Below are 24,556 nucleotides of genomic sequence, written 5' to 3'. Positions count from 1 at the left end.
GACAGGGTTTCACCATGTTGGCCAGGATGGTCTTGGTCTCTTGACCTCGTGATCTGCCTGCCTCAGCCTCCCAAAGTGCTGGGATTACAGGCGTGAGCCATTGAGTCCGGGGGTTCATTTTTTAACACATGAGAATTCATTTCAAAATTTTGGTTTTAGTAATTTGTTTGTATTCTACTTGGTTCTTTTTCAGACAAATGTTCTCTCCTGAATTGTAAAAGTCGAATTCAAAGGATTTGTATTTGTAATATACTTAACCTTCTCTTGTAAGTTGCCATCTGTGTAGAGACAGCTTTGGTTGCCTGACAAGAAGAAAAGAGGAAAATGTTTCCCATTATCTTTTCCTGCCTGAACTATACAGTCACTTGTGTTCTGGCATAGTGGTTCTTAACCCTCACGGTTACTCTAGCAGCGTAAAGAGACTATTACTTCCCCCATCAAATCAACATGGTACCCTAGGATTTCTCCTTCGTTTTTTGTTTCATTCACCTTTTACTTGTTTCTTAGAAAATTGGTATATATAATTAGCAATACATGTGTGGGTTTAATTCTGGACTCTCAATTCTATTGGTTTATATATCTATCCTTATGGAAGTACCACACTGTTTTGATCACTGTAGCTATATAGTAAGCTTTGAAATCAGGAAGTGTGAGTCCTCCAGCTTTGTTCTTCTTTTTCAAAATGGCTTTGACTATTCTGGGTCCTTTGTAATTCCATATGAATTTGACAATTTGCATTTTTATTTCTGCAAAAAAAAAAAAAGGCTTTGGAATTTTGATAGGGATTCTGTCAAATTTTTAGATCATTTTAAGTAATATTGACATCTTAACACTATTATGTCATCCTGTTCATGAGCACAGGCTTTCTTTCCATTTAAGTCTTCAATTTTTTCCAGCAGTGTTTTGTAGTTTTCAGTTGTGAAGTGTTTCACCTTGGTTAAATTTTTTCCTAGGTGTTTTATTCTTTTAGCTGCGATTATAAATGGAGTTTCTTTGGTGTGTTCATTGTTGGTATATAGAAACAAAACTAATTCTTGATTGTTGATCTTATACCCTGCGAATTTGCTCAATTCATTTATTAGTTCTAGCAGTTTTCGTCTAGATTCTTTGGGATTTTCTATATTTATATATAGGGTCATGTTGTCTGCAAATAGAGAAAGTTTTGTTTCTTCCTTTCCAATTTTGATGCTCTTAATTCTTTCCCTTGTCTAATGACTCTGTCTAGAACTCCACTACAATGCTGAATAGCAGCAGTGAAAGTAGGCATCCTTGTCTTGTTCCTGTCTTAGGGGGAAAGCTTTCAGTCTCTTCGCATTGAGTATGATGTTAGCCGTTGGTTTTTTATAAATGCCCTTTATCATGTTGGGGAAGTTTTCTTCTGTATTAGTCCATTTCACATTTCTATAAAGGTAATTACCTGAGACTGGGTAATTTATCAAGAAAAGAGGTTTATTTGTCTCACAGTTACACGGCTGTAAAAGAAACATGGTGCCAGGATCTACTCCTGGTCAGGACCTCAGGAAGCTTTCACTTATGGCAGTAGGGGGAACAGGCATGTCACATGGCAAGGGAGGGAGCAGGAGAGATGCCAGACTCTTGTAAACAACCAGCTTTTACATGAACTAATAGAGCAAGAACTCACTCATTAACATGGGGAGGGCACCAAGCCATTCTTGAGAGTTCCAAGACCCTAACACCTTCAATCAGGCCCCACCTACAACATTGGGGATCACATTTCAACATATTTGGAGGGGACAAAACATCCAAACCATATCCCCTTCTATTCAAAGTTTTCTGAGTATTTTAATCTGAATTTTAAATGTCATTAAAATTTTATTTAGATTACATTTAAACTTAATTACACATGGCTAGTGGTATTGGTTTATGCATTTTTAGATCTCTTCAAGTTGTCTTCCTGTTTTACTTTTTCTTGGGTTTTGTAATTAGTCTCCTTCTTGAAAGATTATTTTGGTACTTAATTATTAGCAATTCCTGGATTTCCTTTAAAGACATAAGAAATACCAGGGAGGGGACAAGATGGCCGACTAAAAATAACCATGGTCAGAGGCTACCACCGAGAAGAATGAAAACAGGGAAGGAATCCTGTACTGGCAACTGAGGTATTCAAGCTCTCTCAATGGGACTGACTAGGCAGTTGGCATAACCTATGGAGAGTGAGGAAAAGCAGGGTGGAGCGACAGCCCACCTGGGAGCTGCACAGGGCAAGGGGAGCTCTCACCCCCAGCCAAGGGAGGCAGTGAGTAATTGTGCTAACCTGTCTGGGAAATCACCCTTTTTCCAAGGATCTGTGCAACCTGTGAATCAGGAGATCGCCCTCATGAGCACATGCTACCAGGGTCTTGGGTCCCAACCACAGAGATATGCAGATTCTCGGGAGCCTCTTGACTGGAGACTACCTAAGACTACCGAGTTCCTTGGGGGTGTGTTGGCTGTCATTGTTGAAGCTCCATTCTGCTCCATTCACAGTGCAAACCCTAGAGCAGTGGTGGCAGATCATGGCCAGACTGACTCTTCAGGCTGGACCCTGGACCCTGACCTATCCCTCTTCATGGGTGGGGTCTCTCTGTGGGAATTTCAGCAACTCCAGCCAGTGGTTTTACAAACAGAATGCTGATCTCCCTGGGATGAAGCCCCTGGTGGGAGGGGTGGCCATGGTCTTCACAGATCATCAGACTTAGTCTTTCCCCTTGCTGGCTCTCAGGAATCCAGGCTGTCTGGATGAGTGGTATTCCCTCCAGTGCAGCACACCTCCTCCACCCAAGGGCAGCCAGAATGCTTCTTTAAGTGGGTCCATGCCTCTTGACTGGGTGAGACCCCTGAACAGGGGTCACCAGACACCTAATACAAGAGCATTCCTGGCATCAGGTTGGTGCCCCTCTGGGATGCATCTCCCAGAGGAAGGAACAGGCAGCCGTCTTTGCTGTCTGCAATCTCCTCTGGTGACACCTCCAGGTACAGGAGGGACCCAGGCGAATAGGGTCTGGAGTAGAACCCCAGCAAACTGCAGCAGCCCTGCAGAAGAGGGGACTGACTATTAAAAGCAAAACAAATGGAAAGCAACAACAACAGCATCAACAAAAAGGTCCCACCAAAGCCCCTCCAAAGGTCAGCAGCCTCAAAGATCGAAGCTAGATAAACTCATGAAGATGAGAAAGAATCAGTGAAAAAATGCTGAAAACTTAGAAAGCCAGAGTGCCTCTTCTCCTTCAAATGATCACAGCACCTCTCCAGCAAGGGCACAGAAGTGGGCTGAGGCTGAGATGGATGAACTGACAGAACTAGCCTTCTGAAGGTAGGTAATAATGAACTTCATTGAGCTAAAGGAGCATGTTCTAACCCAATGCAAAGAAGCTAAGAACCATGATAAACATTACAGGAGCTGTTAACCAGAATAACCAGTTTAGAGAGGAACATAAATGATAGAGATGAAAAACACAACACGAGAACTTCACAATGCAACCACAAGTATCAATAGCCAAATAGACCAAGTGGAGGAAAGAATTTCAGAGCGTGAAGACCGTCATGCTGACAAGATTAGAGAAAAAAGACAAGGTTATAGAGGAAAAAGAATGAAAAGAAATGAACAAAATCTCTGAGAACTATGGGATTATATAAAAGACTGAACCTGCAATTGATAGGAGTACCTGAAAGAGTTGGGGAGAATGGAACCAAGTTGGAAAACATGCTTCAGGATATCATCCAGGAGAACTTCCCCAACCTAGCAAGGCAGGGCAACATTCAAGTTCAGGAAATCTCTAGAGAACCCCAGTAAGAAATTTCATGAGAAGATCAACCCCAAGACACATGGTCATGATTCTCCAAGGTTGATATGAAGGAAAAAATACTAAGGGCAGCCAGAGAGAAAGGCCAGGTCACCTACAAAGGGAAGCCCATCAGACTACAACAGTGGACCTCAGCAGAAACCCTCTCAGCCAGAAAAGATTGGGGGGCAATATTCAATATTCTTAAAATAATTTCCAACCCAGAATTTCATATCTGGCCAAACCAAGCTTCATAAGTGAAGGAGAAATAAAGTCCTTTTCAGACAAGCAAATGCTGAGAGAATTCATCACTGTGACCAGGCTCGCCTTGCAAGAGCTCCTGAAGGAAACACTAAATATGGAAAGGAAAAACTGGCCACTGCAAAAAACACAGTGAAGTACAAAGACCAATGACTCTATGAAGCAACTACATCAACAAGTCTGCAAAATAACCACCTAGCATCATGATAGGATCAAATTCACACATAACAGTATTAACCTTAAATGTAAATGGGCTAAATGTCCCAATTAAAAAACAGAATGGCAAACTGGATACAGAGTCAGGACCCATCAGTCTGCTGTATTCAAGAGACCCATCTAACGTTCAGAGACATACCAAGGCCCAAAATAAGGGATGGAGGAAAATTTACCAAGCAAATGGAAAGCAGAAAAAAAGCAGGGGTTGCAAGTCTGTTTTATGACAAAACAGACTTTGAACCAGCAAAGATCAAAAAAGACAGGGGCACTACATAGCGGTAAAGGGTTCAATTCATCAAGAAAAGCTGACTATCCTAAATATATATGCTCAATACAGGAGCACCCAGATTCATAAATCAACTTCTTAGTTACGTACAAAGAGACTTAGACTCCCACACAATAATAGTGGGAGACTTTAACACCCCACTGTCAGTATTAGACAGATCATTGACACAGAAAATTAACAAGGATATACAGGACTTGAACTCAGCTCTGCACCTGATAGAGATCTACAGAACTCTCCACCCAGAAACAACAGAGTATACAGTCTTCTTGGCAGCACATCACACTTAGGCCAAAATTGATCACATAATTGGAAGGAAAATACTCCTCAGAAACTGCAGAAGAACTGAAATTATAACAGTCTCTCACACCACAGCACAATCAAATTAGAACTCAAGAAACTCACTCAAAACCACACAACTACATGGAAATTGGACAACCTTTGAAACCAATGAGAACAAAGAGACAACATACTAGAATCTTTTGGAGACAGCTAAAGCAGTGTTAAGAGGGAAATTTTTAGTACTAAATGTCCACATCAAAAAACTAGAAAGATCTCAGACTGATGCTCTAACATCAAAACTAAAAGAACTAGAGAATCAAGGCAAACAAGCCCCAAAGCTAGCACAGGAACAGAATAGAGATCTCAGAAATAAAACTGCATATCCACAACCGTCTGATCTTCAACAAACATGACAGAAACAAGCAATGGGGAAAGGATTCCCTATTTATTAAATGGTGTTGGGAGAACTGGCTAGCCATATGCAGAAACTTGAAACTGGACCCGTTCCTTACACTTTATACAAAAATTAACTCAAGATGGATTAAAGTCTTAAATGTAAAACTCAAAACTATAAAAACACTAGAAGAAAATCTGGGCAATATCATTCAAGACATAGGCATGGGAAAAGATTTCCTGATGAAAATGTCAAAAGCAATGGCAACAAAGCAAAAATTGACAAATGGGCTTCTGCTCAGCAAAAGAAACTATCATCAGAGTGAACAAGACAACCTACAGAATGGGAGAAAATTTTTGTAATCTATCCATCTGACAAAGATCTATTATCCAGAATCTACAAGAAACTTAAGCAAATTTACAAGAAAACCTCCATTAAAAAGTTGACAAAGGACATGAACAGACACTTCTCAAACTGGTAGACATTTATGTGGCCAAGAAACATGAAAAAAGGCTCAACATCACTGACCATTACAGATGGTTGTAATGACCATTACAACAGGACCATTAGAGAAATACAAATCAAAACCACAATGAGATACTCTTGTGCCAGTCAAAATGGTGCTTATTAAAAAGTCAAGAAACAACAGATGCTGGTGAGGCTGTAGAGAAATAGGAACATTTTTACACTGTTGGTGGGAATGTAAATTAGTTCAACCATTGTAGAAGACAGTTTGGTGAAATTCTCAAAGACTTGGAACCAGAAATACCATTTGAGCCAGCAATCCCATTACTGGGTATATACCCAAAGGATATAAATCATTCTATTATAAAGATTATATGCATGTGTATGTTGATTGCAGCAGTATTCACAATAGCAAAGACATGGAATCAACCCAAATGCCCATCAGTGATAGACTGATTAAAGAAAATGTGGTACATATACAATATGGAATACTATACAGCCATAAAAAGGAATGAGGTTATGTCCTTTGCAGGGACAAGGATGGAGCTCGAAGCCATTTTCCTCAGAAAGCCAAACATTGCATGTTCTCATAAGTGAGAGCTGAACAATAAGAACACATGGACACATGGAGGAGAACAACACACACTGGGGCCTGTTGGTGGGGGGCAGGGGCAGGCAGAGGGAGAACATCAGGATAAATAACTAATGCGTGGAGGGCTTAACACCTAGGTGACTGGTTGATAGGTGCAGCAAACCACCATGGCACATGTTTACCTATGTAACAAACCTGCACATCCTGCACATGGATCCCAGAACTTTAGTTTAAAAAAATATAAGACATAAGGATTTTTGTCTTAAAGCCAATGATATGTTATCAGATTAGAAATTATTCTTGCCGGGCACAGTGGCTCATGCCTGTAATCTCAACACTTTTGGAGGCTGAGGCGGGTGAATCACCTGAGGTCAGAGGTTTGAGACCAGCCTGGTCAACATGGTGAAACCCCAACTCTACTAAAAATGCAAAAATTAGCCTATAATCCCAGCTACTCAGGAGGCTGAGGCAGGAGAATCACTGGAACCTGGGAGGTGAAGGTTGCAGTGAGCTAAGATCGTAATACCGCACTCCAGCCTGGGCCACAGAGTAAGACTCCATCTCAAAGAAAAAAATGAAAAATTATTCTTGTTTGTGATTTTGCAGAACCCTTCCATCTAGCCTAATAATATTATTACTATTTTCTAAAGAATGAAGCCCTTTCTTAAAAGCTTAGTTGACTAGGGATATCATGGGGACACAGCTGACAGAACTTTGTACTAGAAAGGAGGGAGGATACAGAGTGTCTCTTTCAGGTATAGTACCTATTTCAAGTACCATAGGTCTATCTTGAAATGAATGAGCCACTAAGAAAATTCTGCTACCGACACTCAACACTATGCAGCTTAAGGAAGAGAGAAAGTTTCATAGACCTGCTGGTCATCAAATATTGTTTTCCTACCAGAGATCACAGCCTTGGCTTGCTGCTGTTGCCTATTTCTACATAATCAAGTGAATTTCCTTAATGTGTTAAACCTTCTTTCATTTTAACAGAAATGGTACTCTTAAGATATTATGGGTTAATGGAGCTGAATTAAAATCTACTTGCTATCAGCTGCTCCCCTGGTCTACAGGAATTTTCTTAGTGTATTAAATTTGCTTCTTAATTCTGCTTTTTTTCATTTCTTCTTTTGGTCTTTTGCAAACATGTTTTGAAATACTTCAGACATACTACTAGACAAAGAATAGTATAATGAACACCTCTGTTCATACTGTCCTGCTTGCTTGTGAGTTAAAACACCAGCAATAGAGCTAAAGCTTCTAGAGATCCTTCTCTCACATCTGCCCATCACTTTCAGTCATTGGTTTCAAATATTCTTTTTTATTTTTTTGTTTTTTGAGATGGAGTCTTGCCCTGTCACCCAGGCTGGAGTACAGTGGTGCAGTCTCGACTCACTGCAACCTCCACCTCCTGGGCTCAAGCAATTCTCCTGCCTCAGCCTCCTAAGTAGCTGGGATTACAGGCACATGCCACCATACCTGACTAATTTTTATGTATTTTTGGTAGAGACTGGGTTTTACTGTGTTGGCCAGGCTGGTCTCAAACTCTAGACCTCAAGTGATTTGCCCACCTTGGCCTCCTCAAGTGCTGGGATTACAGGAGTAAGCCACTGTGCTCTGCCAAATATTCTCTCATTTTTAAAAAGCAGTTTCACTTGAGACACTAAAAGCAAGTGTCCTAATCAATACTGAAGAAGAAAAATATTTTATTAGATTATTTGCCCTTTCCTTTCTATCTTGAGAATACATTTTCTCAAAAAAGAGTAGAATCCTCAGATTTGTCCATAAGGGTACCTTGAGACATTTTCTTTGTGTTACAGTGAAAATGGCTATTTTGACAACCTGGAAGGTAAGAAGCTAGGCTAAGTCTTACTTTTGTCTATCCTGTCTGTCACCAGGAAGATTTCCTACCTTCCCAAAGATTAGTGCTCCACTTTGCCCTGTGTGGATTTATTTCATTGAAAATTGCTGCTCATGGCAGATATGTCTGCAACTGGTCCTTTTATTCATCTTCAACTTTCTGTCTTGTGGAGGTTTTCTAGGAGTTTCCTGGACCACTTAGAACTGACTAGAATATCCCTCTTTTACTTTCCCTCGAATTATCCTGTTACACTTAGGTTTTTTTTCCCCCCCCTTACTTGTTCATTCTGACTGACTTTTGCTCTGTTAAAAATGACTTGGCCTAAACAGTAATCTGGGCCAGGTGCGGTGGCTCACACCTGTAATCTCAGCACTTTGGGAGACTGAGATGGGGGGATCACGAGGTTAGGAGTTCAAGACCAGCCTGGTAAACACGGTGAAACCTCATCTCTACTAAAAATACAAAAATTAGCTGGGCATGGTGGTGGGCACCTGTAATCCCAGGTACTCAGGAGACTGAGGGAGGAGAATCACTTGAACCCAGGAGGCAGAGGTTGTAGTGAGCCAAGACTGCACCATTGCACTCCAGCCTGGGTGACAGAGCGAGAGTCCATCTCAAAACGAGTAATTTTAGGCCTAAGTTGTCCTTTTCTTCATTTATTTTAGATTCAGGAGATTTATGATTTAAATTTTGACATTGTGATCATTACAATTAAAACACATTTTAAACTAATAGTAAAAATATTTTCTAAGGGAACAAGGGCTAAACCTATTATAAAGGATAGCTCACTGTGGAAATAACTGATTGTCATGATGTGGTGAGTTTTGCTTTGCTCTGCCTATATGGCTACGTGAAGCTCCTTCTGGTCTTAACTGTCTGGACAAATCAGTGGCCTTACAGTAGCTGGTACTGTTGGAAGACTGGCCTGTATTTCAGTGGATTTGCCAGCTTTTGAAGAACCCATGGTGATTTCTTCAGAGGTTTGCATGTTTTAACTTCTTTCATGCAAATGAAAAGCTACTAAGATTTTTATTTTACACTGTGTATTTTTCCATGGAGTATGGTCATTCTGGGTTTTGAGGGCAGGGCAGCAGGGTAGAGCTGAGTTGAAAAGCATAATATGGCTCATCTTTTCTTTTGTGTGTGTGTGTTCTGTGCTTTTATGAAAAAGCTAATTTCAAATCAACGTTAAACTAAGTGAATACAAAGTCTGTGAAGAAGGCCTGGTGGCCTCATTTATAAAAAAGGCCAATGTCGTCTTTGGCCTTAAAATTTCAGGAAGGGCATTTCAAATGGCTTTGCGTTTGCATGTTTCAGTGCTAGAGTCTAGGAATAGACTCTGGTGTCCACTGTAAGCTGTTCTTCCGCTACCAGAGAATCAAGTCTGTGCCATAGGTCTTTCCGGGGTTAAAAAAACTGACTTCCGCAAATTCTCCATCCCCTGCCTTTGGCTTGGGCCTTGCGTTTTCTGCATCATCTCAGTTAACGGTTATTGTCATGATGGGTGTGGTACAGTTTGACACACCTGTGTCCATACAGACCACCAGAGAACATTCAGCGTTGTCCCCTTTGTAGCCAGTTTCTTCCTCAAGCTCCCGAAGAGCAGCTGCTTCTGGGGTTTCATCATCATCTGTGAGACCTGCAGGGAACCCTATGCAGTAACTACCCATTGGTGGTCAGGACTGTTTGACCAGAACCATATGCTCGTAGTGAAGTGTTCTCTGCAGCATGGGGATGACCACTACACCATCAGCAGTCTGTTCTTTTCTGGTTGTACATTTCACTGAGTCCCAAGTTCTAGTTTTACCAATAGGATCCATGTATGTTGTTTGTTCAGGCTTGACCCATTTTCCTTCTGAAATTAACTCCTCTGAAATAATATACTGTGGCATTCTGAGAAGATTCTGCTGATTCGTGGCTCTCCCTTTTCAGGGGAGTCTTTACAGCCCTCAGGAGAGTTCACCCCCAAGATATAGGGGTGAAGAAGGGAAGAGGACAAAAGAACTGCTGGAGGCAGCAGTGTCAGCAGATGCCGGTGCCACGGCTTGAGACACCCCACCTCCTGAGGTGCTGGAAGGATGTGCCATGGCTCATCTTTTCAAGTCAACCAGTATTTATCAAGCCACTCTGTGGAAAGGTTCTGGGGATAGGATGGTACCTGTCCTTTAAACCGGAATGATCAGACTCAGTGGAAAGAGAGTTACAGTAGTTACTTGAACAACTGTCTCTGATTATAAAATAAGATAGAGTGATAAATACACTAGAATATAGATAAGCTATTGAAAAAAAGTAGAAACTTAATTCTACCTCAGGATATCCAAGAAGACTTCATTGCAGAGTTCTTTGAATAGGACTTTAAAGAGTAAACAGGAATAGAAAAGGCTTGGAAGGACAGAAGAGGGGAGTATTCTGGTTTCTGAGTTACATAAATAAGAACTTGGAAGCTTAGAAGTGCCTGGAATATCTAGTGTGAGTTGAAGCATTGAGTGCATTAAGGAATAATAGTTTGAGCCAAAGTCAGAAAAGAATCTTGATGACAAATCACAGACAGCGGTGAGTGTGAGGCTGCGGAATTGGGGCTTGATTCTTCAGGCCTGATTCTGTTTCATGCCAGCAGATGTGGGAGAAAGAGGGTTTCCCAGCTCATTGTCGTAATGAGCCACTGTGACTAATGGAAGTTGCATACTCTTACAGGTAGGTTGGAGTGAAGTTCAGGTAGCTGAGAAATTCACAGCTCAAAGAACCTTCTGTCTTCCTTAGAGTATAAAAATTGACTGTCATTGTAAGTAGTCAGAAGTCTCTTAAACAAGAATACCGATATCAAAAGCTTCATTTTAGAGATTACTTTTGATGCAAATATATTTTAAAGCCATCTGTTTGAGATTTGAAGTAGTCAAGGTTTTTCTCATATGTGTTTCACTTTATCGTGTGGTGGCTACCCAGTTAAATATATTCCTGAAGAGTGTTAGTGTGAGGGAACCAAATTTTTATAAATCGAGTCATTTTAAATCAGCAAGAATATTTTTGACTAATTTCTATTGTAATTAATCTGATTATTTTAGAGCAAGACAGCATCCATCCTACCCGCACACCTGTTCTGTCCCCATGAACTTATGCTTTAAAATTTTTTTCTTGTCAACACCTTGAACTGAGAAGTCAGTATTAAAATCTTAACCTTTACAACACACTGATTTTTGCCATTTTCAGATAACAAAATTCCCTACTATTCTTAATTTAGAAATAACTTATGAGAGTGGATTTGTTTCTAGTTTATCTTTGCTTGCTAAAGAACACAAGTTGTTTGGGTCTAGGATGGGGTTTAGCACAACTTTTCTGAAAGGGCCAGGTAGTAAGTATTTTAGGCTTGGGAACCATATGATAACTGTGCTTGTTGTAATGTGGAAACATCTATAGACTGTACATAAATGAATGGGCATCGCTGTGTTCTAATAAAACTTTATATAAAAAACAGGCAGAGGTTGTGGTCCGCTGACTCCAGTCCAGAATTTCCTTCCATTTAAGCTAATTTCATATCTAAAAGAAAAGACAAGGTGTCAAATTACTGCATAAATAATTCCTATAACGTAGGTACCTATGGCTTACAGAGACTGTTGTTTTTAAGCACTATGTTGCCTTTATATGTATAATCATAATTAAAAAATTCTTTCATCCTGCTCTACCTTTTCCTCAAATATTTTGACTGCCCGTCATGTACCAGATGTTAGGCTGGGGATAAGTGGTGAACAGGCAGAGTGGCCCCTGCCCTCATAGATCTGTAGACCAATACCGGGGGCAGACAGTAAGCAAATAAAGTAATTCTAGGCTGTGATAAGCACAATGATGTTATCAAGTGTGGTGCTGAGAGACAGAATTGGAGGGTAGGGGGTTACATACATAGAGTGTTGAGGGGAGGCCTCCTTGAGGAGGTGAAGTTGAAGCTGAGACCTGAAGCCAAGAGGATTTAGTCATGTGAAAAACCTGATGGGTCAGAACACAGTCATCCTCCCCTTCTTCCTGCCAGGAATGTCAGTCAGTATAGACATGGATAAACGGCTCACATTTTCAGAGGAAATATTAAAAGCTATTTTATAACATGTTTTCCCCTCTTTTTAATTTCCTTTTTAGGTAAGACTAAAAGAGAACAAACAAATTTTTGTCTTCTGGTTAACACATGCACATACCTTCCGAGCATACATTGAAGTGTTGGCTACCAGAATAAAAGTTTTGGCTACCAGAATAAAAGTTTTGGCATTGTGGCCTATATTTAGAGCCTTTGGGATGTGTGAAGTTTGTTAAGCATTGTGAGTTCGTTTGCATCAATATAAAGTTGAAACCGCCTGTGTGTTTGCGTTCTTATGGAGCTCCTGAAAGAACATGCAGTGGGAGAGCACCCTCTGCTGGCGACTGTCACTCACAGTGCTCTGCCTACTATAGCCAGTGTGAGAGGCGAGGCTTTCCAGAGGGTGTGCTCCAGTGGTCAGGCTTTGGGGTCTCACAGGCCTCCCACTGTCATATCACAAGCTCTTTAGGTCATACTTGGAAGAATATTCATAAATAAACTTGTACATCCTTAGCTCCTGTGCTCTGCTGCTTTTTTTTTTTTTTTTTTTTTTTCCTGAGACGGAGTTTCACTCTTGTTGCCCAGACTGGAGTGCAATGGCCTGATCTCGGCTCATGGCAACCTCCATCTCCCGGGTTCAAGTGTTATCCTGCCTCAGCCTCCTGAGTATCTGGGATTACAGTGCCTGCCACGAGGCCTGGCTAATTTTTGTATTTTTAGTAGAGATGGGGTTTCAGCCTCCTGCCAGGCTGGTCTTGAACTCCTGACCTTGTGGTCCACCTGTTTCAGCCTCCTAAAGTGCTGGGATTACAGGCATGAGCCACCGTGCCTGGCCTAATTTTTGTATTTTTAATAGAGACGGGGTTTCACCATGTTGGCCAGGCTGGTCTCAAACTCCTGACCTCAGGTGATCTGCCTGCCCCAGCCTCCCAAAGTGCTGAGATTACAGGCATGAGCCATCACGCCCAGCCTTTGCTGCTTTTCTCTTATCTGTGGCCCTCTAATTACCAGTGCTCTTTGCTGGACTGGTTACTGATGCTTTGATGGCAGATGAGGAGGGTGGTATTGACTGAGTGAAGCTCTTGTGTTTTCACCTGCTGTCTTTCTCAGCTAAGAACCCAGCTAATGCTGCCTCTCACTTCAGTGATACATGCTGTTGACAGATGCACAAAATAAATATAAAGTGGATATATATGTGGTAGCATTTTGAATCTTTGTACAGGAGGAGCATGTCCATGAAGTGATCATCCTGCAGGAGCCTTGACCTAGAGGAATTCACTGTGTTGGCTAGGTTTGGGGTTTTTCATTTCTGTTCTCTAAATGTTTTGTTTGTTTTTGTTTTGTTTGTCATTGTTTGTTTTTCATTTTTATTTTGTCCCAACATTTTCCTTTATGGTCCACCATTAGATATTGATCAGTTGAAGCTCATTTTAAGACTCGTTGGAACCCCAGGGGCTGAGCTTTTGAAGAAAATCTCCTCAGAGTCTGTGAGTTGATGCTTTGATTGTAATTATCTGCCCTGTTGGGAGCCTCTGCCACTTGCCTTCTACCAGTCTGTACTTTGACCTGAGTGTGTTTGTAAGCACACATGCCCTTTGTGTGCTGACTTCCCGGATGAGTGAGGTATAAGAGTGTGAGTGTGTGCATGCACGCATGTGTATCTGCTTGCATGCACAAGTGTGTTTTATTCTCTATCTGGGTGCATACTAAGATCATGGGAGCCTCTATTAGGCAATAGTATCCCAGTAAAACAATGAGATTTGAGATTCTAATTAATTCCAAGAGATTAATGCAAAATCTGTGTCTGCGTCCTCAAGCGTTGACTTTCATCTTTCTCAGAAGTTTCACATATACTGTAGAGCTTTTTTCACTTTTTCTAGTGTTTGCTCTCAGAGCATCAGCTTCACCATGTATTTAGACTAACTTAATCACTAAAAGAATAAAGTGTACATTGTCTGCACACTGTTGCCCTCTTCCAGAAGTTACTTTTTATTGTTTTAGAATAGATACCTACACATCCTATGTAAACTGTTTGTTCCCAACAGAGGTACCTTTCTACCCAGTCCCTAGACCCCTTAGAAGAAACAACTCCACTCCTGATACCTGAGATCCACAGGAATGTGATTATAAATTTTCCTCCTATAGCCTTGTAATTTAAATTAAATAACCCTAGAAAGGTTTTGGGGCTAGTGCTTTCTTGCCTCTAAGCAGGGACTTAGAAGCCATAGGAATGTGAATCTGGCTTACTTTTGCTACGATTTCCTGCTCTTGGTCATTTTCTTGGGCCAGAGGCATAAGAGAAGCCATGTAAGCCCAGCTTTTCTTCCTTTTTCCCTCTATCTGCTGCCAGGCAGTTGAACAAAAGAAAAAAACAGGTATGGAGCCAAGCTCCAGTTATGCCTTCCTGGATTCTCCTCCCAATATTTATGACTGAAGGAACCCTTTGCCCAGTTGGGAAGACTGCTGGGTAGCTTGAGGCAGGCATAAGCAGATGAGTTGGAACTGTTCATCATCTTCCTGACAAAATAAAGAATACCTTCATCTGGTATGTATCTGGTACATTTCTTGAAAGGATCACTAATCCCAGTGTATTTCTCAACCTCCACTCTGAATTTTGTTTCATTTACTTATTTAAGATAAGCAAAAGCCCAGAAAGGCAGTGACTTTTCCACGTCACGCACTGAGTCACATGACAGAGCTGAGTATAGATCCCAGATGTTCTGATAACGTGATCCAAACTATAATCTCATGTGATTACACACTATTTTGAAAGTCATTGTCAGTGTTACAACAATGTCAACCTAAAGAGATTTTTTTTTTCCTTTATGATATATAGAAGCTGGATTAGAGTGAATCAAAGGTATCAGCTGATGCTTACTTTAAAAAAAAAAAAATGTTTTGCTTAGAAAGACTGGCTAGTAAGAGGACCTGAGGGCAGATGGAGAGCTGGGAAGGAACTCAATTAATAAGTAGTGCTAATGAGACTAAGCACATTCATTCCTTCCTGAGAGTGACTCTTAGCAGCCTTTTCTTAGTCTCTTCTTCCGTCCCAACCATCTGCCCTACAGATATGTGCTATTAGTCACAAGGTGTTCAAAGTATGGGTAAATGCAATAGTATTATCTTTCATTAATCCATCACTTATTTTTAAGAAAGAAACACTGGGTGCACAGCCTAATAATGGGAGGTCCCTCTGCAAAATGAGACACAGTATACATTTCAACAGCTCTACTGAAATTAAGTACCAGAATACAGAATTTAATCAAAATAATATTATATTGAGTGTAGGAGTAAGAAGGTGGGTTTTTTATTCCCCCTTCATAGTTGTGGCAAGTGGATAAAAGTGGTTTAAACATCCTAAGGGGTAGACAAGATTAATTTGATGTTCATCTTACTGCCCAAGTACCGGTTTATGTTAGAAGCACATGGTATATGGGAACAGAATGGAAAAGTAAGGCCAGGTGAGTAAAACTGTTCAGAGATTTTAAAAATTAGAAAAAGGAAAAAAGACATTAGTGAAGGAATGCTGTAAATAGAAAGCCAACTGCTATTTTCATTCTCCTGGAAAGGGTGAAGTAGGGATGCCGATAATTATGAAGAAATTGAACACTGAGTAAGAGAATGCAGTATGGATCGAGAACCTATTAGGATGAGCCTTAGGAAAAGGTATAAATGACTCATGATGGAGGCCAAAGATAGAGAAGTCATTTGGTTGATGTCCCAGTGTCTGTAATAAAGTGTGAAAGAACAAGAAGATCATACTAAAGCAGAAACAGACTGGGCATAGTAGCTCACGTTTGTCATCTCAGCACTTTGGGAGGCTGAGGCAGGAGGATCACCTGAGGCAGGGAGTTTGAGGCCACAGTGAGTTGTGATTGTGCACGGCACTCCAACCTGGGAGATGGAGCAAGACCTTGTCTCCAAAAATAAATTAATTAATTAAATTAGATAAAAAAGCAAAGACCTGGCTCATTCACATTTTCCTCCAGAAAAATAATCTTCCTAACCTCCTGACAGGAAAGGAGATATACTAAAACCTGTTTGACTAAAGGAGATAAAGACAGAAAATGTGTAGGCCAGGTATCATTCACAGAAAGGAAGGGGGAGGTGGCAGGATTTTTATATTTTAAGACTCAACTGGTAGTCTGCTATTGCTGGTTTACTTTGTGGCCCCTTTTATTTCACTTGGCATGAAAAGTATTGTTCGTTATGTGATTTGTTAAAGGTAACTCTAAATTCTGTTATCTAAACTTCTGACAAAGAATTCTATCATCTGGTCTGTTACATTTCTTTAAAAGACCACAAATCAGAGTGTATTTCCTATCCCCTTTGGAATGTACTGGCCTCTGCCTTTGTGCTTAGGGAGCATGAAAGGCATTGTGGAGCACATGGCTCTCACTCTCTGATGGCCAGCCTTAAACAGATTACTGCTAAGTCATCTGGCCACTAGGAAGTTCAGTTCAGAGGATGAGCTCAAGTAGAAAAATTATTCAGGAAAGCCACAAAGAAGTAAAACTGCTTGGCCATGGTGCTTATTGGAGATGACAATTCACCTAAATGAGGGAATTAGTAGTTAATTAAAAGGCAAGATAAAAGGGGTTTATTGAATTACACTGAAGATTTTTAAAATCTCATCACTTCTGCTTTTAGTAGGAACATGATAAACAGTTCTTACAATATTTTAGAAGAGGGCGAGTTGTGTTAGCATTGATGGAACAGTTAAAAGAGAGTAGTACAGCTTACGTATGTGCCTGCGCATGTAGAAAATCTCAGCTCTGCCCTTGTCAGATACTTGCAGAGTATTTTGCAGACTTCCCTCCAGCTGTTAAGTGAGGTTAGTCTGTTCGCTTGTTGAAGAGACTTATGGAGGAAATCATGGGGCATGCTATAACACTGTCAGCAGCCTGTGATGTCTATTTTGCCTTTGCCATTAGCCTCTAACCTTCTCCCCATCTCCTCTTTCTTCGTTTACCATTTTGTGTCTGTGGCAAGTATTTTAAATGTACCACTAACTAACGTCTTTGAAATGTGGCATTGCTTATTAACCCAAATGCCCACCTGTGTCTTAATTTGGAGGGGTGGTGCCTTAGAGAACCTGTGCTGAAAAAGTTTAGTCTTTTCCTGGAATGGGTACGTTGGATATTTTATTTTGTTCAAAGTTGAGTCAAAATTTTTGGAATCATCTATATTTCTCCCACAAACAGGTTTTGGCCATCAGTACTTGAAAACAGTTCTCTGGCTGGCATCCTGGATCAAGGGGCAGTCCGTTTCCAGGGAACCTAAAATATTTAACAGTAAAGATGATGCTAAAACCAAAGAAAAGTAATTTTTCTTATCTGCATGGCCAGTCACTGGCTACATGCCTAGTTACTCATGTCATTCACAGAAGCGTGCTTTTAACATGCAGCCTTGGGCTTGCGGGTAGGGTGAAGGGTGGGTAGGTTTTTTTTGTTTGTTTTGGGGTGGCTTTTTGACCTTTTTAAAAACTTGAGTTGAAAATTATTTTTTGCACTGTATGTTTAACAATGCCCTTGACTAGGCATCTAAGATATTAACCAGCTTCAGCAGATTATGCGTCTGACGGGAACACCCCCTGCTTATCTCATTAATAGGATGCCAAGCCATGAGGTGAGAACAAAGAGACTGTACAGGGATGTCGCATTCAGAAGCCACATTCTCATTTTATTGCCACTGTATAACCAACACGGTTTTAAATATCACCGAATGCCTGCATGTGCCTCGAGGGCTGCCTGTGTGCTATTGCAAGATGTTGACTTTTGGGATAAAATGTCATCCAGTCCTGTGAGATTGGGAATATAACTAGTAAGCTTGTAAATGGAAAATTGTTATTTTTCTATTTGGTTTTGTGAATTTAGTGCTCGTGAGGCTGTTTCTTGGTAGGTGCTATGCCTGTAGCTAGGGTGTGCTACTATCATGACCTTCATCAGAAGTGTAGTTAACTGTTTAGCATGCTTTCTGATTCATCCACTTTTTTTTAATGATCAAAAGAAAGTTATGTAAAAAAGTAAAAAACTGAAATATCCAGTACTAATAGGTACTGTATTTAAAAGAAAAGACACAATATAGAATAAGTAGGAACACTTTGATATGGTTAGGTGCCTTCTTTATTCTTAACTATTTAGTCTAACTCTTGCTTTATTATCAGGGGAGATTGGGGTACTTATTTCTTTCTAAGATAGCCTAATATTTTGGGGAACCAGGCTGGCATCACAGAGGGTCCTTCCAGCAGCTTTGTTTCTACTTCAGCTATATTCAGGTAGTCTTTTATTTTTATTAAAGGGATGACTGTTCTCTGAATGAGATAGTTCTCTTACCAGTTTTCCCTTCATCTTTTTATTTACATGTTCAAGTAGAAAGGGATCACAGCCATTTATGTATTTAATTCCTAAAACTTTCTTTTCAAATCAGAAAGATTCTTAATTGCTTTTCAAAGCAGACCTTTCCTCCTGACTCAACATGCAGTAACTTAGAAAGTGAAGGCTGGGCGTGGTGGCATGCACCTGCAGTCTCAGCACTGTGGAAAGCTGAGATGGGAGAAGCAGTTGAGCCCGGGAGTTCAAGACCATCCTGACGACATAGCAATAACCCCAGGTCTACAAAAGTTTAAAAATTAGGGCATGATGGCACATGTCTGTACTCCCAGCTGCTTGGGAAACTGAGGCAGTGAGCTGAGACTGTGTCTCTAAAAAAAAAAATTATAAAATATAGAAGGCAAACTTATCCGAGCAACCAGATTTTTTTTTTTTTTTTTTTAAGAGAGGATCTCACTCTTTCACCCCAACTGGAGTGCAGTGGCACAGTCTTAGCTCACTTGCAACCTCCACCTCCTGGGCTCACGCCTCCTGGGCTCCATCTCCCTGCTCAAGTGATCCTCGCACTTCAGCCTCCCAAGTAGCTGGGACCACAGTCATGTGCCACCACACCTGGCTCATTTTTTGTATTTTTGAAGACAAAAGTTTCACCATGTTAGCCAGGCTGGTCTCAAACTTCCGGGCTCAAGTGATCCTCCCACCTCAGCCTTCCAAAGTGCTGGGATTACAGGTGTGAGCCACCATGCCTGGGCAACCAGAACTTTTTATAACCTGTGTGTGTATGTATAAACATAAATATACATGTATACTTTTACTGTTGGCCTGTATTAAAACAGGAATTTTAAAGAGGTAGTTAAGATAGACAGCAGACTTTGCCTCTGAAGGTGATAGTGGGATAGCAGATAATGTTTATTGAACTCTCACTTGGAACCAAGTACTGTGTTAAAGTCGTGGGTTCTAATTTTCACTCTAACTTATGAGGTAGGACTGTTACATTAAGTTTATATTAACTTTGTACCAGTGTTACTTTGTTAGCAAGGCTTAATGTTGATATCCTTTGATGTATTAAGAGCACTACTGAAGTCAGCACTATCAAAAGACTGCGGGTCCAAGACTTTCTTTGGGAATACCAACCCCTCTACCAATTTTAGCTGTTTAAGAAGGCTGTCTCAGAAAGGGTCACTTCTCATATATCTTGGCCTCAGTTTTTAAACTCATTCTGTGATCAGAAAGCTAATGAAAGAGAATTTGATTGATTAATATTCTCATTCACTTGAAATGCAACTGTGAGAGATAGCAGTAATAAAGAAGGTGATGATCATAACTAGGGAAGATAGGATGTCAGCAAGGGAGAAGCTTTGTCAAAGACAGTTATAAACATTGGGGTTAGTGGACTTTGTCAGTTAACACTTCTTCCTTAGCAGGACCAAGATTCTTTCTTTGAGGGCAGTAACATTATTGAACAAAGTCATTCTGAAAACCCTTGTTTTTACAGGCAAGAAACTATATTCAGTCTTTGACTCAGATGCCGAAGATGAACTTTGCAAATGTATTTATTGGTGCCAATCCCCTGGGTAAGTTGACCATAGCCTCACCTCATGGATATTGAATTAGTTATGATATAAATTAGGGATTTGAAGAAGATTTTCTCCTTTTGACCAAATAAAATATCATTAGTTGAATCTTGGAAGGTGATAAATGTGGCTTTTATTATCTGTTTGTGTTGTCAGATTTTTTTTTAATCACATGAGATGCTTATATGTTTATATGATCACAGAACTTTGTGTTGGGGGAATGGACAGGTACACTGGAGAAAAGAGATAAAGTAATGGGATAAAGTTGAGAGAAAAGATTGGAGAGGCAAGAAGAAGCAGGTACAGAAGAAAGCCTATAACTTATTCACAACGGCTGTGGATTTATGATGTCCCCGAGTGGAGGATGGAAACCACTGAAGCACAGGCAGGTGTTTAGAGGAGCCACCCGGGAGCTCCCGGCAGAGTGCTCTGCTCTACTGCTAGCTGCCGTTGCTGCAGATCCTGTCACCTTCCACGCTCATGTACATTTCCTCTCCCTTCTTCTTTCTCTGCCTGTCAGAGGCATAACCATTCTCTCCTCTTTGTGGAGGTTATTTGCTACCTAAACTTAGAGTGGCTTCATATTGCCTTCAGGATCCTTGGCAGAGGGAAGTGATGGTGGCAGCTGAAGATACGTATTGCCTTGGCTAAAAAAAGAGTTGTTTTATTCTTTTTTTTTTTTTTTTTTTTTTTTTTTTTTTTTTTTTTTTGTTTTTTTTTTTTTTTTTTTTTTTTTTTTTTTTTTTTTTTTTGGTAGTGTCAGGGTCTCACTCTGTCACCTAGGCTAGAGTGCAGTGGCACAATCATAGCTTAAGCTTGAACTCCTGGGCTCTAGTGATTCTCCTGTCTCAGCCTCCCAAGTAGCTAGGACTACAGGCATGCATCCCCATGCCTGGCTAATTTTAAAGAGTTCTCTGTAGAGACAGGGTCTCACCGTCTTACCCAAGTTAATCTCAGACTCCCGGGCTGATGCAATCTGCCCACCTCAACTTCCAAAAGTGCTGGGATTCAGACATGAGCCACTGTGTGTGGCTGACTATATTCTTTGAAGGGGAGATCTGATGTGTGCTTCAGATGGCCCCTGAAAGCTGCTTTGCCTGAGGCTCTCATTCCCTGACTCTAGAATAGAGTACAGTGGACAGTGCTGTTTAATGGCAGACACAGAGGATCAGACCAGGACCTCCCTGCAATAGGGAAGGGAGCTATGCTATGATAATGGGTATAATCCGCCTTCTCACTTTTCTGAAGATTGTATTGTGTGGCATGTTTTAAAATCTCACTGCATTTTTTTACATCTGTGTGGATCATCTCTCTGCTTAAGGGTCTTGGCAGCTATGCTTCAGGTTTAGTTCTATCTTTTTGAAGGCTGACAGCCATGCTAACCTCTTTAGAAGCTGGGGTGAAGGCTAGGTGATTTTACCTTTTTAAGTACTTCATCCATAGTGATTATGGAGAGGAATTTTAGTGTCGCTGTGATAATTCTTATAATAGCAGAGATGCTCATGCTCTTTGAAATATTGGGCAGTTGTGGATGAGTTCATGTCAGCCTCAGAGACGGAGAGTATGTCATATCTCAGCGGGGTCGCTCTCCTGCCCAAGGATGAATCCACAGTCTCATCATGGGTAGGTAGGATTCTACTGAGATTGGTTTAAGTTTGCATCTGCCCTGGCATGCTCTCCCTGGCTTTGTGTGATTTATTTGAGCTCTGTTATCTAATTCAAGGATCTATGATAAGCTCTCTTTGAGCCATAATTACTACAGGATTTTGGGAAAAGATGTTTTGTTAGCTCTTGTCTGTCATTCTGTTCTGAATTTGTTTCAATTTATAACCCCTAAGTTTTAAATATGGCAGTACTCACTGGCACCCTGTTAACAGACCCAAAAGGATTTGTTAATTCATTTTTTGGGGGCAGAGGGGAGATATTTTTGTTCCAGCAGCTTATTTAGGTCACATACGTCCTGATAGGTCTTCCCATTCTTTGAAATTATGGCATTTAAACTTCCAAAAGAACTGGATACCACTTTGCTAATGAGTTGAATGGAGGCTTTGGTCCATCTGGTACATAGCACTGTACTTCTCAGCATTTAAATGTGCCTTACAGCCCATTGCCAAACAGTGATGTCATATAATGAGGCTCCCCTTGCTGGGCAGATGGAGCACAGTGCTACTATCACAAGCTCGTGCCCAGCATGTTAACTGAGCAGGAGCATGTCAGCAATATAAATATTAACAGCTCTATTTTGTCAGCCACTGACTTTGTTTCACTGCTATTCCCAAAACATGAATTAAAACTTAAATTACCCCTTGATGTTAGTGTATATATTTATCTGTCAAGGTCTTTTTTTTTTTTTTTTTTAAAGAAATGGCATCTCACTCTGTCACCCAGGTTGGAGTACAGTGGCACAGTTACAGTTCACTGTAACCTCAACCTCTTACGTTCAAGTGATCCTTCCTCTTCCCTATCCCAAGTAGCTGAGACTACAGGCACAAACCACCATACCCATCTAATAAGATCTTTGAGGAATCTTTTTCTTACCCCTGACCTTATTGGTTATAAGAATATGGTACTTTTTTCCCTAGAGGTGGCAGAGACTTGTCATATAATCTGTGTTTAATTATAAAGTCAACAGCTGATAAGGTTTCTTTTTCTAAGAAGAGAAGACCATCAGAAGAATATATATTTGTGTGACACACACACACACACAGGTCTCCAAGCATTCACCTAGTACTCTAAAGTGTAAACTTACGAGCTTGAATTGACACATGAATATTCACTTTGTTTCTGTATCCTCCTGAAGCTCATATTTCTCCAGTGGATTACTGTGGAATTCAAGCTGCAGAACAGGGGTGTTTTACAGCCTCCAGTGTACATAGCAGTAGACCTCTTTAGGAAGCTGTCTTCTTCACTACTCACCCCCACCCCCTCCACATTTATAATTTGCAAAGTCTCAAAAGCCTGTTTCACCATAGCGATAACTGGTTATGTGGCAGTATTTATCCTCCCAAGTGTTGCCATGCTGAAACACAAAACATATGCATTTGAAAGATAGAGTTAGAAAAATCACCATTTTGAGGCCAGGTGCGGTGGCTCACGCCTGTAATCCAAGCACTTTGGAGGCCAAGGCGGGCGGATCACCTGAGGTCGGGAGTTCAAGACCAGCCTGACCAACATGGTGAAACCCTGTCTTTAAAAAAAAAAAAGAAAAATCACCATTTTGTAACCCCTTATGAAATAATTGCTTTTGGGATGGAAACCCATTGAATGCAAAAAAACATAAGTGAAAGGAACAGTTATTTACCTGATACCAAAATATCCCACAGGTTACTTGGCTTGTTCAAAGGGGAAACATCTTAACCCAGTGATCAATTTTAGCTCAGTAGTAGGACAGATGGCCTGAATACACTGTCACATACACAGCATCATCTGTATTTTTGCCAAAAATGTTTAACCTGATTATTAACAACAGTTTTGACCTAACTTCTGGTTTGGGGAAGTACAGGGGATAGCAAAAAGCAGGGTATAGACACATGACAGCAGAAGCAGCAAAATCGGTCACATCCCTAGAAACTCTCATTCTCAGGACAACCAGAAGGCCTCTTTAGATCAAAATGAGGAAAGAACAGGGCTTAGAAGTAGGGAGATTATTCTATAGACTACAAGAGACTAAAGAAATCCAGTCAGTTGCAGTGCATGGCTCCTAATTAAATCCTGGTTTGAACAACTAGTTCTAAAAGACAACATTGGAGAAATTTTAACATGAATTGGATTTTAGATGATATTTAGAAATTATTTGTCAGAGATGATAACTGTATTATGATTATATAGGAAGATGTCTTTGTTGAAATATTTGGGGAGGGTAAAGTGTCATGTCAGAAAATATACATAGAAATAAAGAAATATAAAAATGTTAATTGTTGAATCTGATGCTGGGCATGTGAGTATTCACTTTACCATTGTTTTTACTTCCCTGTTTCTGCATATTTGAAATTTTTCATAGTGAAATTTTTAAAAATAAAATTACCTTTGATTTAAATACCCTGTCTCACCCTCATCACCATGTAAAGCCCCCAATTTGTTCACTGTTTGAAGATCTGTTTGATGAACATTTATTTGCCTTATGTTAGTAAATAAACAGTGGAGGAGGACAAAAAATAAAAACAGAAAAACAGCTTTGCCTACCTATTCTAGATTACTTTAGCTGTAGGCTTTTGTTTTAATACAGCTTGACTACACTGGTAGCAGTTTGACATTGACGTTCCACAAAAGCCTGTTGAGACAGAATCCCAGTCATTTAAAAAAAATTCTTCTTTAGTAACATATTCTTTAAAAATACAAAATACAGGCCGGGCGCGGTGGCTCAAGCCTGTAATCCCAGCACTGTGGGAGGCCGAGGCGGGTGGATCACGAGGTCAAGAGATCAAGACCATCCTGGTCAACATGGTGAAACCCCG

The 24,556-nt window shown here is 40.5% G+C and overlaps 1 protein-coding gene and 1 pseudogene across 8 annotated transcripts in view; one reads left to right on the top strand and one right to left on the bottom strand.

The window, feature by feature from the left end:
* MAPK14 (mitogen-activated protein kinase 14) overlaps positions 1-24,556 on the top strand; it is an 83,179-nt gene that overhangs the window by 54,126 nt on the left and 4,497 nt on the right. For 5 of the 7 annotated variants that reach the window (XM_017522617.2, XM_017522615.2, XM_017522619.2 and 2 more), the window contains 2 exons: positions 13,604-13,683; positions 20,024-20,102. In XM_017522617.2, coding sequence (XP_017378106.1) covers positions 13,604-13,683; positions 20,024-20,102 — 159 coding nt within the window. Of the gene's footprint in view, positions 1-13,603; positions 13,684-17,744; positions 17,825-20,023; positions 20,103-24,556 lie in introns of all 7 variants that reach the window. The other 2 variants (XM_017522616.2, XM_017522623.2) reach the window with 2 other exon arrangements.
* LOC108300004 lies at positions 9,403-10,409 on the bottom strand (annotated as a pseudogene). Its single transcript, XR_005199055.1, has one exon. The product of XR_005199055.1 is annotated as an ADP-sugar pyrophosphatase-like (transcript).

Source organism: Cebus imitator, unplaced genomic scaffold (assembly GCF_001604975.1).
Source record: "Cebus imitator isolate Cc_AM_T3 unplaced genomic scaffold, Cebus_imitator-1.0 Scaffold24, whole genome shotgun sequence".
NCBI lineage: Eukaryota > Metazoa > Chordata > Mammalia > Primates > Cebidae > Cebus > Cebus imitator.
The sequence above is the reverse complement of the archived record's forward strand: the minus strand, read 5'-3'. Positions and strand labels throughout refer to the sequence as shown.